The following is a 17,303-nucleotide window of genomic DNA, read 5'->3' on the forward strand; positions in this document are numbered from 1 at the left end:
GCACATCTACTCATTTTCTCTTCTCGCAAGCGCAGGCCTTTGCGCTGCATGCGCCCCGCAGAAAACACCCATATACTCACCCACGATGGAGAGAATGACAACCACAAAATCAAAAATGTTCCAGCCAATAGTGAAGTAGTAGTGACGCAAGGCAAACATTTTCAGCACACACTCGCATGTGAAAAAGATAACAAAGACCAGGTTGATCCAGTAGAGGATTTCTTCCATCTGTTTGCTCTGTGTGTCCGTCTCAACCATCATAGTCACCATGTTGAGGCAGATGAGCAGCATGATCAGTATGTCAAACGCTTGCTGGGTGACAAAGTCGAAAACAGCTCCTTGGACTCTATTCTGTTACACAGGACAGGATGAACGCACAGTTAGGGAGATGCATGTATTTGTAGTATGGGACAATTCACCGCATACATCCTCTACTGCAGCTGATTTGTGTGTTTACATCACGTGGGGATGGGGGGTGGTTTGTTGGGTTGTTCTTATTATGTATTGCATGTTTTTATATTGTGTTTTTATGTTGTAACCGCTCTGAGAGCTGTGGGTACAGGCCGGTGTGCAAATTTAATAAATGATAATAAGAAACATATCTGGCCTCACAATCCCATTTTGTAGTGAAGGGTGAAACACACAGCGCAATCCTGTTCATCACCAGGTATGTGTGGAAATGTAAAGGACCCCTAGATGGTTAAGTCCAGTCAAAGGCAGCTATGGAGTGTGGCGCTCATCTCGCTTTCAGGCCAAGGGAGCCAGTGTTTGTCCACAGACAGCTTTCCGGGTCATGTGGCCAGCATGACTAAACCGCATCTGGCACAACGGAACACCGTGACGGAAGCCAGAGCGCATGGAAACGTCGTTTGCCTTCCCTTAGCAGCGGTACCTATTTGTCTACTAGCACTGATGTGCTTTCAAACTGCTAGGTTGGCAGGAGCTGGGACAGAGCAACGGGAGCTCACCCTGTCACGCAGATCTGAAACGCCAACCTTCTGATCGGCAAGCCCAAGAGGCTCAGTGGTTTAGACCACAGCGCCACCCACATGCGGGATGCAGATTAACGTTAAAAGGCTCTAGCTCATAAACCTTCTTCCTAAGACCCCAAACGATTAAACCACCTTTGAAGAGTAGTCACAGCCCTGTTATGCTGCTTCAGGAGATTACTTAAACATAACAGAAACATAATAATGCTGAGTATTCAGGGCTGGCAGTGACTTAGGCAATGTGCCATGGTCTAAGAGCCCTAGAAGGGCTGCTTGGTCCTGCCATTTGACCCTCCTGCCTGCTCCCGGTCCCTTGATTATGTAACAATGCCAGGGAAATTATCCACCATTTTGATTTTTCCACAGTGCCCTGATGTTCTTGATTTTTGTATCCACTCTGGAATACCGCAGGGAAATTAAAATAATGGGTGGCTTGAAGCTCATAACAGTGTGACAAGGTGCAGTGGGGCAGTTTGAATGGGGCACTCTGAAGAAGAAGAAGAGTTTGGATTTGATATCCCGCTTTATCACTACCCGAAGGAGTCTCAAAGCGGCTAACATTCTCCTTTCCCTTTCTCCCCCACAACAAACACTGTGAGGTGAGCGGGGCTGAGAGACTTCAAAGAAGTGTGACTAGCCCAATGTCACCCAGCAGCTGCATGTGGAGGAGCGGAGACGCGAACCTGGTTCCCCTGATTATGAGACTACCGCTCTTAACCACCATACAACACTGGCTCTCGTAGCGGTGGGGCCTATAACCTGCTTCCAGCTCTGGATGTTATTATGCACATCACAAGATAGATGCATGTTGTTATTCCCACCAGCTTGGGATGGGGAGCTGAGGCTAAGAGATTGCAGCTGGCCCAAGGCTATCTGCTGGTAGGTGAGATTTGAAGCAGGGTCTTCCCGAGGTAGCTTTGTGCCTCAGCTATGACACCACACCAGGTCAAAATAAGAAGGGATCAAACCTCAAAGAGCACGAGCTGGATGCTGGAAAAGTGTGAAGACTTTATTTGAATGTACAAGGGGCAGCATATTGGGAATAAGCCCGAAAACTCACCAGAGGCCTTGGAATTGGCTTCTGAGGTTTCTTGGAGCCCAGTTTTTTCATGGCGTTGTAGTATTTCTTCTGCTCCTCTGTCATGAAGATATCCTGACCTCCAAAGTAAAGGAAGGAAAAGGAAATAAAGCTGGTTACAATCTGTTCACCTTTGCTTACAGATGAAGGTACAACTGAAGTGGGGTAGCCATTTCTTCTTACTCCATGAGGTAAAAAATAATAATAATGGAGAAAATTACATTGTCACTGGCAGACAATGAGAGAAGATACGCTAGTCCCTGGTAGTTCAGGACTTAGAATCTATTTAGTGGTTTTGAATAAGCTATTGGATCTAAGTTCAAAATGTGGTACAATAATTGCTTGAAATGGAACTGTATGATGGCAGCTCCAAGTAGCAAGTCCTTTGTGTGAAACTGGTGTGAATGTTTTGTTCCAGTATGGTGAAAAATCACAGAAACATAACCATTCGTTTGAGGGGACAAAAAAGTCCTCTCTGTGAAGAAGACACATTCATACAACCATGCCACCATGTGGCAACTGTAGTGGCAACCTGCATGTGTGAATCAGTTCTTTCGTAAGCTGCAAATTTCAGGGAATTCCATGGGTTATTTATTGAAAGTTAATTCAGAGAAAAGGGGGGGGGGGGTTGAGGGACCTTTACGCTAGTCAGTATGAAAAGTTGACCTATCTTTTTCTTTTGCTGATTGAAATTGTCAATGATGACACCGATAAAGAGATTCAAGGTGAAGAAGGATCCGAAGATGATGAAGATGACAAAGTAGATGTACATATAGATGTTGTCCTCATACTTGGGCTGCTGATCTTGCTGTGTGTATAAGAGAAAACAATATACATATTTCAGGAGCTGCAGTCTGTAAGTGGGATTTAACAAAGGCTTGAAAATCTTTGCAATTTATTTATTTATTTAATCATCAAATATGCTCTCTGAAGTTATTGTCCCCCTAAGGGGTGGACTTTGGTAACCTTTTGTAATATAGTGCCCTGCGCGAGGCCAAACTTGGGCGCCCCAAAATGGATATTCTTAATTATAGATCTTCTCAATTTTGTCTGGCTGTTGCCAGGGACTCCCGGCTGGTTGCCCAGGAACATACAAAGACAAGGAATGTTCTGACCGTCCTTTTTTATTTCATTCTTTACAGAGAGAGGCTATAGAACCCAGCCTCTTGGATAATGGTGTTGTCCCAAGTGAATCTCCACCCCCCCGTCTCTCCCACTTCCTCATTCATCTATCTCATTGTCTCTCCTATGGGTGCTGCTAGGTGCCCTCTGTCTTTGAGCTCTTTGCTCTCCTACTTTCAAGGCTTGTCAGGTTCTGGGAGATGGAGGGTCTGGAATGCTTTCTAAAGACACTGTGTCTGTCAGCTGTTGCCTCCCCCCCCTCCATGATTCCTCCTCCTCCTCTCTCATTATTTCCCAACTTTTCCCCTCATCTGCGTCTGAGCTGTAACCTCCCTCAAACCTCTGTTGTAAATCTGTCTTCTTCTTCTCTGGAAGGGTCAGACTGAGAAGGCGGTCTCCACCATTCCTCCTCTGCCCAGTCCCTGACAGCCCTGTGCAGAGAAACTGCCCACACCATCCTAAAATCCGATGCTCGTCCCCTGACCCAAAGTTCCATAGTAACCCAGAGTGAACATAAAGCTCTGGCAGGATTGGGTTTATTGTGTGGACAGGCGGAGTCCCCAGATCCCGAGCGGTCCCCCCTGTCATGTGGAATAACGACTCAAGACAACGTGCTATGGGATTAAATTGGCCACAACTTTATTAAATTTCAAATGTGGGTAGACCTTGGCTCAGGCATTGGGCGTTCTCCCTCCCCAGTCCCCAGCCGGGGACCTAGGGAGCTTCAGGGTTATCCAGTGTGTGTGTGTGTGGGGGGGATGGGCCGGCTCTGGAGAACATATGTTCAAGCAGAGATAGCCGCCCCTGTTACGCCGCCGCTGCAGGGGAGAGCAATGACGACCTTTCGGCGTACGGTCAAAGCCTCCCTTCAGAAACCCCTTTAATGGGGAACCCTGGTATCGCCGCCGCAAAGAGGAAGATGGACTAAAGGATTCCGCCCAAGGCCTGATACTGCCAAAGTTGTGACGTTTTGCTACGGGAAAGGCGAAACCTGCCAATGCAGGGAAATTCCTTTCCGGCCCTTTAACAGCGACCTTAACGTAGCAGCGCCCGCATACCTGTGAAGAAAAGTTAACCTGCAAAACCTATGAAGAAAAGTTAACCTGCAAAAGAAGACATTAACTGAGGGTGGGTAGGGTGGGAGAAGCTCTGGAGCCAAGTGAGGATTCCCAGGTAAGATCCTCCCTCTATTGTGTGGGCAGGTAATCCCTCTCCTACCTGGCCTGGTCTCCTTGGCAATGCTTCCCCCAGGTGGGATTGGACAACTGACTGAGGTAGGCGGAGACCTCCAGGTATCCCACCTGAGGGAAGGCAAAGCCAAGCCTATGCTGATGGAGCCGCTCCAGATCTAGGGCTGTGCGCGTCCACGCAAAGGGCGCCCCCCGTTTTAAGCGGGGAGCAGTCATTCCACCACTTCAGTGTTGCAGGATTCTGCATCACATATTCCTCATATACAGTAGCAGTCTTTGGGGTCCAGGGACAGCTGGATCGGGATGATGGAGCAAATTTTTTGCAGCTATGACCTTGCAAGGTGGCATTCTTTGTATGTATAAAATGACATGGAAAAACATTGTTTCAAATACCAGCTCTGTGATAACAGTGACAGAAGTGGATGTACTTTACCTTTCTAGAATCTACTGCTGCATACATTATGTCCATCCAGCCTTTAAAGGTTGCCTATAGAGGGAAACAGACATTATTTTAGAGGAAAATGATTTTTCTCATTAAAAAACAAAACAAAACAAAACAAAAAACACCGGTATAGAAGGACTATATAAAAGAGCATCTCTTTGTAGGTCATTTGGCACATAAAATATTCAACAATTTGTTTGGATATAGTTTGCGGGAAAGTGACTGGCTCATCTTTCCTTTTCCACCTACAGTTTGGGTGAAGGCAAATTTAATAATATGGGCCCTCCTGTTGGCTAATGGTTCCTTCGATTGGTTATGCCATTTCTTATGAATCCATGTCACTCAGATTGTGGTCAAGTTTCTTTTCTCCTTAGCAGGGAATTTAGTAATGCGCTCGGAAACAACTGATTTCATGTGCAAATTCTCTTGGCCACCAGACTCAGTTCTTTACAACAAGAGCCTTCTCTGCAAACTGCATATAATATACCAGAACCGGCTTGCCCATTAGGCAAGCACCCTTCTTGCCGAGTTTTGGTGAGAGGGGGTGCATTTTGGTGCATGGCAGAAATGGTGGGGTGCAGTGTGTGTGTGGGAGTCCCATTCCCATTTTGCCTCGGGTGGCAAAACAGGATGTGCCACCCCTGCAATATACCGTATTTTTCGCTCTATAGGACACACTTTTTCCCCTCCAAAAATGAAGGGGAAACGTGTGTGCGTCCTATGGAGCGAATGCAGGCTCCTTGGCTTCAGCGATAGCAATGCGAAGCCTCCGAAGCGCAGAGGGAGAGCTCCCCCTTCTCTCTGGAGGCTTTGCGTTGCTTTCACTGAAGCCGCCTGAAGCCCCCGGAGCGCAGGGAACTCCCGCTGCGCTCCGGGGGCTTCAGGCAGCTATCCACAAGCCTTCGGCGCGCAGCAGGAGTTCACACCATGCTCTGAAGGCTTGCGGATAGCCGTCTGAAGCCTGAAGCCCTCCTATGGTCCGGTACGTCCTATGGTCCGGTGTGTCCAATAGAGTGAAAAATACGGTACTAACTACGAATGATCAATCTATCTGATGCCCCTCTTCCATAAATCTACACAATTCAAATTGGTTTTACAGTGATTTGTCTGTAGGAAAAAAGAGCAGTAAAAAGGATTTATACGCAAAGCTGAGTTAAAGAAAGCAAAGTTCAAAAGGTTTGTACATAAACATGCTTTTTTGTTTCGGACCATTTTCCTTGAAATAAATATCCAGTAAATTAATACAGCACACCATCTCGGCTTCTTCACTCCATTGAAGTTATTACACATTGCTGTGTTGTACCTCATATATAGAGCAATATTGGGAACCACCCCTTGGGAGTCTCCCTAGGCTACACCCCTTTCCCAATGTCACACACAACACACCATTCCTGTTCTGAACCCTCCCTGAGTGCTTCTGCCTGGCTGCAATGAGTGTTTGAACTGTGATAATGCCTCTTGCTTTCCTGGAAGGTGGAGGGAGAGATCAAGACGTATTTGTGGTGTGTGTAGAAGTCTCTGACATTTGCCCCACTGGAGTGCAACAATAAAACAACGAACAGGGTGGTGATGCAATGACTACTGCATTGAACCACTGACATATTACAGGTGCAGGTATTTGGGGCTTATTCTTGGTTTTTTATGTGAGAAGATAAAAGAGTGAAGTTTTCTCTGCCAACTGCGGAGTTGGGTTGAGGGGATCCAGACTGGGAGGGTTTGGAAAAGGTAGGGTAGTTTTAGGAGGGTGATCATTCTGATCATGGCTATTTTGTCTGAGAGAGTGAAATTCATGTTATTCCATCTCTTTAGGTCTTTGTTAATTTGTCGCCACAGGGGCTTGTAGTTGTGGAGGTATAATTTATTGAGGTTTCTGGTTATTTGTACCCCTAGGTATCTGAACTTGGTGTGGCAAAGTTTTAATTTGGTGACCTTAGTGAGTCACTGACATATTACAGGTGAACTCTTCATTTACCGCATTTGCTATTGTTTAAGATAAAACTGATTTGGGAAAGAAGCCACTTTTGCCATTTTCTTATAGACGTTTACAGATCATTGCCTTGGTGATGTTATCTTGTGTCAATCACTGGACTGTACAAAGGTCACAATTTCACATCCATTGCTTGGCCCACGTTTGCCTCTGACAAACCCCACTGATGGCATGCAGCTCTCGGAAGGTTCTCTGTGGCCCTTAAGGCAGAGAATATTCCTCACTACTGATATATATTGGCTGGGATGTGTGAATGACTTGTTGGGCAGCACAGAGGGCTGCGGGAAGGCCTCTCCATGCATGAACTAAACTCACTTGATTGGATGGAAGGCATGCAAATGAAGTGGATAAAGGGTGACACCCAACTATATTCTTCCACCAGCAGAATAGTCTTCCGCCCACACAAGGGGACTTTCACTTCCTCCTCTACACTCCCCCCCCCCCAAACCTATTTGGTTGACACTCTGTAGAAGATACTGGGGGCACAGCATGAAGGACATGAAACCGGAGTGTCATTGCGTGAACTGGAAATTCGCTTGCACATCTGGACATCAATCAAAATATCTGGAACAGTACATCTAAAATGGCCAGGGGAAATTCTCAGCCAACTATTCTCCCATTTCCTTGCTGCCACATTCCTCTCTTCACAAAGTTTCCCAATCACCTAGCTCAGACTTCACCCTGCTCAGGAGAAGATAACCTGCCGCAGTACACAAGTACTGTAAAGAACAACCCAACCTCTTGAATCCTGACTGGTAAATGGGAGAGAGGTGGTAATAGCTAAGCTTCTCTTCCCTCCTTGAAACCTAACTAGCCGAAAGATTAAAATTGGGTCTTGTTCTCTCTCCACAGGCGAGAAGATACTATTCACTTCATGAATTTGCTGTTAGAATTCCTGCTCCATAATTGCAGTCATGGGATTTTTGTCTATCACATGATGGTGTATGTTTTGACTCCACAGAAGGGGAAGTGACGGAGACAGGATGTTTGTGTTACTGTGTTCTGTGAAGTGGGACTATTGTCCTTTGTTCTTTCTCTTTGCTGTCTGATGCTGGAGAGAGAGGGAGCCATGTTGCAGTGCTCCGTGTGTGTTTATATGTAAATAAAGTAGATTAGCCAAAATGCTGAGTTGCTGAGGTCTGTTACACAAGCTGCAAAGACTCTGCAGATTCCTAAGTGTGCCGATGTCGATTGGCATCGGTCGCTGTGATGTTCAGGCTGAAGAAAGCTTTGGAAGCTCCCGAACGAATGGCCAGGAGGAGAGAACATGCCAGTCGGGCATGTGTCTCTACCAGGGTCCTACTCGAGTGTAGGACGAGCTCCTGACATTTGCATGGGACTTCACACGGGGAAGCCAATATTTGCAACCATCATACATTCAACAGAGATAACCCATTACTTCTAGGAGACGTCAAGCTACAAAGGCAGAACTTACAATTTGCAGAAGGGCCAGGTACCCTGCACCAACATTGTCAAAGTTAATCTTTACGTTCTTCCACCGGATCTCCGTTTCGTTGGGATTCATGAGCTTCTCGCAGTCTGACTTGTTGTTGACTTCTTCTATCTCGAATCGATACTCGGACGTCTCATTAAAGCAGTAATGATACTTCCCAGCAAAAAGATTAACCCCCATTATGCTGAAAATCAGCCAGAAGATAAGGCAGACCAACAACACATTCATAATGGATGGTATAGCTCCCACCAAGGCATTCACAACCACCTGTATTAGAAGTGGGGAGGAAGGAGGAGAAAGTTTCAGTACAGAAGAGAGGATGAATTAGAAGCAAAACAGACATGCCTAGTTTTAACGGGGGGAATCAAAAGCTAGTTGCAATAAAAAAAAGATACCCTCTCTGTCCACTGTAATTTTTTAAAGAAAGACTTTATATTTCAAGAGATTGTTTGGCAACTTATTCTTTTGGTTTTGCCGTTCAGTAAAACATGTGGTGGACGAAGAAAGAGATTATACCTTATCTTGATAAGAACAGGACCGCTGGCTGACTCCATCAGCTAAGTCAGAGAATGTGGAATTGAATAGGCTTAAAGAATTTCCGCCAGCAAAAATTTCCCCCTTTAAAACCAGACTTATGGAATTTATGCGCAAGGTGTATCCTACTCCCATGTAGAAAAGTGAGGGGTTTTGAGCCATTTATTTCAAATGGGAGTAGGAATGGGTATCAAGGTTGCTCTAAGGCTTAGCAGTGGCTTAGTGTAAAAACAATCAAGGCTATATTTATTGTTTGATAAGCAAGGCCAATCATATCTGAAGAGCTGAGCATGCATGTTTGCAAGCTCAAAAAGAAAAGCCATATTCCCTCCCCTGAAACAAAGCAAATGAAATCAATACTTTTTCAACAGGGCTTCCCTCCCATTTTTTATTTTTATTTTTTGGTCCCTGCCACTACAGATGATATTTGTGAAAATACGAATAAAGTCTAATGGAGAAAAGTTAAGCCATCTTTAACAGAGCCGGGTGAGTTGTCATTTATTTATTTTTATTAGGATTTCCTATGTTGGGAATGAATGAAGAGTTTAGGCTGCAATGCTATACACACCTGGGAGAAAACCTTGTTGAACTGATTGCACTTTGAAAGACTTAGAAAGCTGACTTACATTAAAGCTGACTTACATTAAGTCAGACAGTTGGTCCACATAGTTCAGAACTACCTACTGTTGACTGGCAGTTACTCTTTTGGGTTTCAGACAAGAAGTCTTTCCCAGTTCTACGTGGCATTGCCAGGGATTGTATCTGGGGCATGCAGAGAAAGCGTGTCCTCTACCACTGATCTACTTCTTCCCTTTCCATTTTTCTTTCAAAACGGTCTTCAGTCTTCTCTGGGTACTTTGGACTCAAGGCTCTTATCCTTTGATTAAGACGTATATATTGCTCCTTCCAGCATCTTAAATGGGGGATTAAAAAAAACAACGCATGTCTATTCTATAATGTTTGACATGCATTTTGTCACGCAGATTCTGAAAGCGTGCCATTCTGAATCTATGATTCCAAAGGATGGGGAGCTATTAAATGCTCATTTCGGGACCAAAGCATTTTTTTGCTTCCTTTCAGTTTTACAGTTTCTGTGCAGTAGCTATCAAGTCCCCATTACCAAGCAATTACAGTTTCTTCCAAAGCCATCCACACCTCAACCAGCAGTCTCTGAGGCTTCTTTTGCAGTGAATTAGGATTAACGGGATAGCACTGACATTGCGCGAGCACTTATTTCCTTGCCAGCAGGTGCCACTGTTGCTTTACATACGGTATGGAAAAGGCAACCGCTTGCAGTGTCACACACCGCAATCTATATGTATGTGCAGCACTGCCTGCAGAAAAATACGTCATGTGTAAGGCAGAATGCGTAAAAAAATCATCACACCCAATAGTCAATTGATTTCTCTGCATATACTTGCAAAGTAATAATAATAATACATACGCTTAAATTCAGAACCTTCAGTCTAAATCTCAGATCCTGATATGAGCTTCAGAATTTGTCCCTTCTATAGCCACAATTTATCTGGAACAGGGCAACTAGTGAAAATGTAAAGCAGTGCAATTATTGGCCAGGCATTGTGACTTTAAAACTGCTTTGGCATTTGGGGTTGCTCTATTAATCATAAAATAGGACCTAAGTTTTCTCGCTCTTCTACTCATTCACTTAAATATATGTAACCAATATATATACTGTATATATGCTTTACCTAAACAAATGGTAAAAAATCATCATCAAGTATTATGAGAGGGAACATGGCTTTTTTCGTGTGATTGTGTGTTAGAAATTGTCAAGAAGTACATGCATGTTTCATAGCAATACTATCAACCTCCCTCCCCCAGGAAAATACAGCTGAGTACATTCTTTGAAATGTAAGTTATTAGAGCATAGAGGAAAGCAAAAGACCTACATTTAGTGCTTCTTAGCAAGATCATTTCAGCTCTTATTTTCTTTCATTTTGGCTCAGATTATTCTTTTTTATTGTTTGAGGGGTATAAGACTGAATCAGTGCTAATAACAAGGATGGGGAAACGCTGCAAAATAGCCCAGTAAGCGAATTTTGATTTGCTAAACTAAGAAAACAACACCTTTCCAACTCTATATGGGTGAAAATCTTTTATTGCTATCTTCAGATTATCTGGCAGAAAATGAAAAACTAGCCTTCATCATATCTGTGATCCATCTAGTTTATTAACCTTTCTCCAAAAATGTCAAATATCCAGCAGTTGAAAGGTGACAGTGAACTGAAGGTGTTCTGAGCTCCCTGAAATTTCTCAGATTTTACATCCCTTCAGACATGGGCTACATTTGTGCTAAAGATGGGTTTTCCACTAGAGACACCTGGTCCTGCCTTGAAACATCTGAAGTATCGTATTTTTCGCTCTATAAGACGCACCAGACCACAAGACACACCTAGTTTTTGGAGGAGAAAAACAAGAAAAAAAAATATTCTGAATCTCAGAAGCCAGAACAGCAAGAGGAATCACTGTACAGTGAAAGCAGCAATCCCTCTCGCTGTTCTGGCTTCTGTGATAGCTGTGCAGCCTGCATTCACTCCATAAGATGCACACACATTTCCCCTTACTTTTTAGGAGGGAAAAAGTGAGTCTTATAGAGCAAAAAATACGGTAAGTCCCACTAAGGGGTCTTACTCCCTAGTAAATGGCACTGCAATCCTAAATGTGTACTTACTAGAGAGTAAGCCCTATTCAAAACAGCAGGACTTATTTCTGGGTAAACATGTGAAAGACTGCTCTGTAAATCTAGTTCAACTTCATGTCTAAGCGGGCATGGGGACTCAAAGCCTAAACACAATTGGTTATATTATGGAGAAGCTTTAAGCCGTACTGAAATTCATGGCATTTATGCAACCACAACTTCCTTAGGATTGCCCACAATTCAGTGCATAGTTACATGCACAGATCTCATCTGAATCAATGGGGCTTAGGCACGATTAACCCTCTGCTGAATTATGAAGGCGCAAGAACAATCTATACTAGGAAATAAACCACGTAGTACATAGTTTCTGGAAAGCCACTTCCGCCCAGTGGCGGAGCTTCATGCTCCAGCACTGGGGGGCAGAGAACAGGCGGGGACGGGGCTGGCGCACATCCCGGGGCATGGTGCGCATCCTGGGGGTGGGGCATGCATCCTGGGGGCGGGGGGGGCAGCTGCGATGGCACCCCACCGGGATCGTGCTGCCGGGGGCGGTGCGCTCCCCCACACTCCTCTTCCTCCGCCAGTGCCTCTGCCTTAGGAGGAGGTGGAGTTCCGGGCACTCATGATGCCTTCACATGCGCAAGGGTGTGGTCAGCCCTGCGCGATGGGGAGGGGGGGATTCCCGGCTGCGTCACTGCCCAGGCAACCAAGCTGATTACTCTGGGAGTGTGGCCTGCTTGATTTAAGCAGGACGCAGAGGGAATCTCACCCCTTTCCGCGCTTCCAGCTGCTCCGGTTTCCCCACCCTCCTGCCCTTTAGGTTTTTTCATCTCTTGACCTTGCTATCGACTTCAGTTGGTTGCCGTTGAGGGGCCTGTTAGGACTTCTTCCACTTGGCAAATTGGCACCGGCCACTTGGTTTTTGCCTACCTCATAGCAAATATTCACAACTTGATAAAGTTAGGCGGTTAGGCATTGGAATACGGCTGGAGAAGAGAGGAGGGGAGGTGGTGCCATCACCTGCCCCGCACATTGAAGGGTATTCCGTTGAAGGATTCCGGGGGCCTGGCCCTGTCCAAAGCCTGGGGAGGCTACGGCCTAAGGCACGACCCCTAACGGTGGCCCCGGGGGAGCTCCTAGTTGATGTACGTCAGCAGGACTCCCCCTACTGGTGATTAACCCTTCCCGGACTCCGCGCAGATGGGCGGGAGTCAGATAGTCGGTTAGGTCCAATGCCTAAGCCAATACCGCTCACAATCTGTAGCCAATAAAGTTGCGGCCATTTTTAGCCCATTAACCTAAAATACTGTTGTCAAGTGTCTTATTTAACCTTGTGTGGGGTCGGGGTTGGGAGCTTGCCACGCTTCCATCCAGGGAATGTTTTACGTGGGAGGCATATTACATAATATTTAGGATGAAAAATTCAAATAGAGAATATCTGTGGTTTCTCTGAATGGCCTGAGCTACCTGTTAATAACTTTTTTCCCCCTTATAGAAGTTACCTATACTCTTTGAGGCTGCAATCCTATAAACACTTACTTGGGAGAGCAAATATTCTTGAAATCAGCAGGACTTAATTTGCAACCCTAACTCCACTTAGCTGGGAGTAAGCCCCACTGAATTAAAATAGTACTTACTCCTGAGCAGACATGGTATAGATTAATGCCTTAAACATGCTGAGGATCATGCTAAACACTGCATCTTTCTAACCCCATTTTGGGTGTGAATAGCTCAGATCTTGAACTCTGAAATCAAACACGTTTTTTAGGTCTTTGCATAGTAGTTGTAGTTCTTCATTACGTCCTCTCCCAATTCTCTCCCCACCTTTATCCCATTTCTACTTTTAATGATATTCTTGCTTGACTTATAATACAGCAGACACCCATAATTCAATGCATGTTTACTCAGAAGTAAGTCTCGTGGTGTTCAATGGAGCCTATTCCTTAATAAGTATGTTTAGGTTTGAAACTGTTGCATTATTTCCTTTGCATACAGACCAAGATGGGTAACCTTGGGCTGGTTTTGCATGAGATTATTTCACACACAAACATTTTGTTTTAATACAGCAACATCAAAATGGCCATTTCCCATTAAAGCCTGGAAATTACCAGATACACTCGGCAGCGGAATCTTCTAAAAATTTCAGGAAAATTCAGGCTCTGTGCTTTTACTTGTGATTTGTTGCTTACATCACCATGACAGGACAAGGGGACCATAAAGCATGGTAAAAGGGGAAAGGAGAATAGGGAGGGAAGCTGAACTACCAGTCAAGGCTGCCAGTCATTGACGACTGGACTGAGAACAACGAGGTGCAAACGAGAGGAATTAAACCAGTACTCTTTTCTTTTGGGATGGCTAAGCTCCTCCACCAACCACCAGCGCTTTCCTACCGCCATGAATAACCCCACGCAAGAGATAGAAGCTATACGGGTTTTCGACCTCTTCTGATTGATACCTTTGGCCGTAGCCTTTTTTTTATGGGGAAGGGGAGAAGAAAAAACAAGGGGCGGTTCAAATTCTGCTTCTTTGCACCTAGTGATTCTCCCTGTTTCAAAACTTACAGCCAGAAAATGCCCCCCTCAGATGCTAGAGGTATCAGAAGCCAGGCTAAATAAGAGCAGCCAAGTGCCAACAGAGAATCTACAAATGACATGTGGTTTGGGCCAATAATGAGGCAGCTTGATATATCTCCCTTTTTTTTTCTTCTCTTCCAATAAACCATTTTAAAAAAAAAAGGGAGAAGTGTGCAGCAGGGGTGAAGGTGAATCATAAACAGAGGGAGGTGATCAAGTCAGCAGCTGCATCATGATTCTGTTTGTCGTTATGTCTTTCTACTAGTTTGATCAGTTCTAGCATGCTTTTAAAATAAAAACCCCGGTAATCCACAGGCATGCAGAAGGATCAGCTCGCTAATGGCATCTTACCCTCATCCCCTCAAATCGGGACAACGCTCTTAAAGGCCTCAAAGCTCTGAGTGTCCTAAGGGATTTAATGGCACCTAGTTCCGAGTAGCCAAGGGCATTAGCTACAAGGCTGACTAAAGAGACCTACACAGAAAACAGAAAAAAGAAAGAGAAAAAAAAAGGAAAAAAGGAAGGAAAAAAAAAAGAGGTTCCAGACTGTTAGAATAAATCCCCTAGCACTGAAGGTTTTTTTTTTTTTTTTTTTTTTTTTTTTTTAAATCCATCCCCCAAAGTGGACTGCAGGCAGGCCCAAAGTCCACCCCCGTTTAGATTGATAGCGAAGACATGACCACACCAGCTGCCTACTTCACTTCACTGAAACGACCTGGAAGGAAATAATGCGGTTGAGAGAGGCATAAGAATAAAACAAAAGGGGGAAAAATGTGTGAGATAGAGAAAGAGAGAGAGAGAGAGGCAAAGACACACAGACGGAAACGGGGTCTGTCGGAAGGTTAGGAGCCCAAACGGATGACAAGAACCTTACCCTCGCCCTCTTAACAGTCTGCAGGATCCCAGCAGCTCCCATTAAATTAAGCCAGACAAATTTTTAAAGGTACCTATGAGAAAGAATACAGATAAATACACACACTGCACAAGCCGCCTTAGTTCTCTCATTCAGACGGGGCAGATAGAGGGCCTGCCTTGCTCATTTCCACTGGCGTGACATGGCAGAGATTTGAGGGGAGAAGGGGAAGCGTCTAGGTTCTCACCTCCTTTGGGGGGGGGGGGGAAGCCAACAGCGAAACACACTGAAAAGTGTGCAGCGGTTAAGGGGTGGGGGTAAATCGTTTTAAGCTCTTTATTGAGATGCTGGATTGCAATTCAGTATTCTAGGGAGACCAGTCCTTCCAGTAAGATGCTTTACATTATGGTGAATAAGAATGGTGGTGTAAAATTAGAGAGACGTATTGCCTTGCGCCCCCAAACCCACTGCTAAAATGGTTGGGATGGAGCAAACCTTCATGCATTATGGAATCAGTAGGCAAAGCCCACGTATCCCTGCTATATCCTCAAACATTATCAGAAGATTGTTTCTGGCGCCCGCTTATAACAATTTCGATTAGGCAAGCCTATCCAGAAATGTAGAAGTTACATGTGTTTTAATCTCCTTTTAGCTATTGTTTATTTTCATTGTCTTTTGAAAGTTTTAAAATACCTGTTTTAAACTCTTTCATTTTTAATGGAGCACTTTAGTGTTTTATTTTATACTTCATTAAACTGCCTAGAGAGGGTTTTTTTGCAGTCAAATGGTATATAAATTGTGTTGACTCAATCAATCAATAAAGTAACATATAATACTTTGAAACTGCGTGCATGTCAGTTGGGGGCCAGTGTGTAGATCACCATTTGCAGTGTGGCTGTTGCTTCCGTGTGGTTCATTCCTAAAAGTAAAAAAGGTAAAGGACCCCTGGACGGTTATGTCTAGTCCAAGGCGACTATGGGGTTTTAGTGCTCATCTTGCTTTCAGGCCGAGGGAGCTGGCATTTGTCCACAGACAGTTTTCCAGGTCATGTGGCCAGCATGACTAAACCGCTTCTGGTGCAATGGAACACCGTGACGGAAATCAGAGTGCATGGAAACGCCGTTTATCTTCCCGCTGCAGTGGCACCTATTTATCTACTTGTGTCGGTGTGCTTTCGAACTGCTGGTTGGCAGGAGCACAACAATGGGAGCTCACCCCGTTGCAGGGATTTGAACCGCCAATCTTCTGACTGGCAAGCCCAAGAGGCTCAGTGGTTTAGACCACAGCGCCACCCGCAGTGTTCATTCCTACACTGCTGTGGTACAGTCTAAATACAGGAACCATGAGGGATAGGCACACAATGGGGCTACTTCCCATCTTAGCATTGCAACTACGGTTGCTGCGTATGAGTGTAATTGGGGTCGTTCACCTGTCCCATGAGGTCCTAATGGTCAGGGGTCCCTGTACCTTTATTAACAAGTATAGGACCTGATCATGCCGATAGAGTGACTATGTCTATATGTCATCTATGCCCTGTGGGACTGGAGTGGTTGAAGCTTGCTAGACACATCTTACTATGCTTTGAAGAGGTTAACTGGATGTTTTATTTTTGTAAATAACAGGTGTCGGGGACTGGCTGTATGCACCAGTGGAGGAAACCCCCCCCCAAGTGAACCCCCAGGGGAAGAAGGCTGAGTGCCTGGGGATTGGAGATGGACTGCTGATGAATGGTCAGAAGGAGAAGAGAGAGCAGACTGGGAGGAGGAGATGTCAGAAGCCAAAGAGGCAACAGGGTTTAGTGAGCAGGAAGAGGCTGTGGTAGAGAGCGGTTCAGACTCAGAGGCAGACTCAGAGGTTGGAGAAGAAGGGGGACAAAGAGGCAGAGATCAGGTGGGCTGATGATGAAGCCAGAGGGTCTCCCCCTCCTGATGTGACCAGCTCCCACCCCCCACCCTGGTCTCCCCAGAACCTGTGGAGGTATAATGAGGGTGGAACAGACAAGGCAAAGAAGTCTCAAGTTGCTTGGGACAGACCCAGGGGAGGAGGAGAGTTGTGGGAAGGCAGGGACCTTCAGTCCTCACAACTGGAGCAAGACCTGCTGGGAAGAGTTGCTGTGTGTACTAGGTCTCAGCTCTTTTGTTTCTTTGAATAGAGTTAACTTCACCGACACCTTGTGAGTTATTGATGACCAGATCCTGACTCCTGCCTTGACAACAGATATGAGAATGAGGCGGTTTTTGGTTTTCTTTTTTAATGTAAGTGCATTTAGAATGGAGAAAGGTTGATTTACTAAATCCTGGTTAAAGATGTTTTTTATGCTGTTCTATGATAGAAACAATCTTTGCTCTCCTTCTCTCTCGCTCTCTTTTTAAGGTAACATAAAATGGGACTGTGTATGAACTGAGACCAATCTTGATCTCCCA

General features: G+C 45.1%; 1 protein-coding gene and 2 long non-coding RNA genes across 3 annotated transcripts in view; 1 reads left to right on the plus strand and 2 right to left on the minus strand.

Moving 5' to 3' along the window:
* Positions 1–17,303, plus strand: part of LOC308471167 — a 36,466-nt gene that overhangs the window by 18,311 nt on the left and 852 nt on the right. The window lies entirely within an intron of this gene.
* The window catches only part of LOC308471240, a 213,737-nt gene that overhangs the window by 11,510 nt on the left and 184,924 nt on the right, over positions 1–17,303 (minus strand). The window lies entirely within an intron of this gene.
* The window catches only part of SCN8A (sodium voltage-gated channel alpha subunit 8), a 109,974-nt gene that overhangs the window by 11,510 nt on the left and 81,161 nt on the right, over positions 1–17,303 (minus strand). Inside the window, exons 21-26 of the mRNA XM_080994336.1 lie at positions 14,379–14,501; positions 8,244–8,528; positions 4,813–4,866; positions 2,738–2,875; positions 2,050–2,154; positions 81–351 (exon numbers count right to left, since the gene is read on the minus strand). Of these exons, the coding sequence (XP_080850462.1) occupies positions 81–351; positions 2,050–2,154; positions 2,738–2,875; positions 4,813–4,866; positions 8,244–8,528; positions 14,379–14,501 (976 nt within the window). The remainder of the gene's footprint in view (positions 1–80; positions 352–2,049; positions 2,155–2,737; positions 2,876–4,812; positions 4,867–8,243; positions 8,529–14,378; positions 14,502–17,303) is intronic.

The sequence above is a fragment of the Podarcis pityusensis genome (genome assembly GCF_964106645.2).
Source record: "Podarcis pityusensis genome assembly, chromosome: 2".
Classification (NCBI taxonomy): domain Eukaryota; kingdom Metazoa; phylum Chordata; class Lepidosauria; order Squamata; family Lacertidae; genus Podarcis; species Podarcis pityusensis.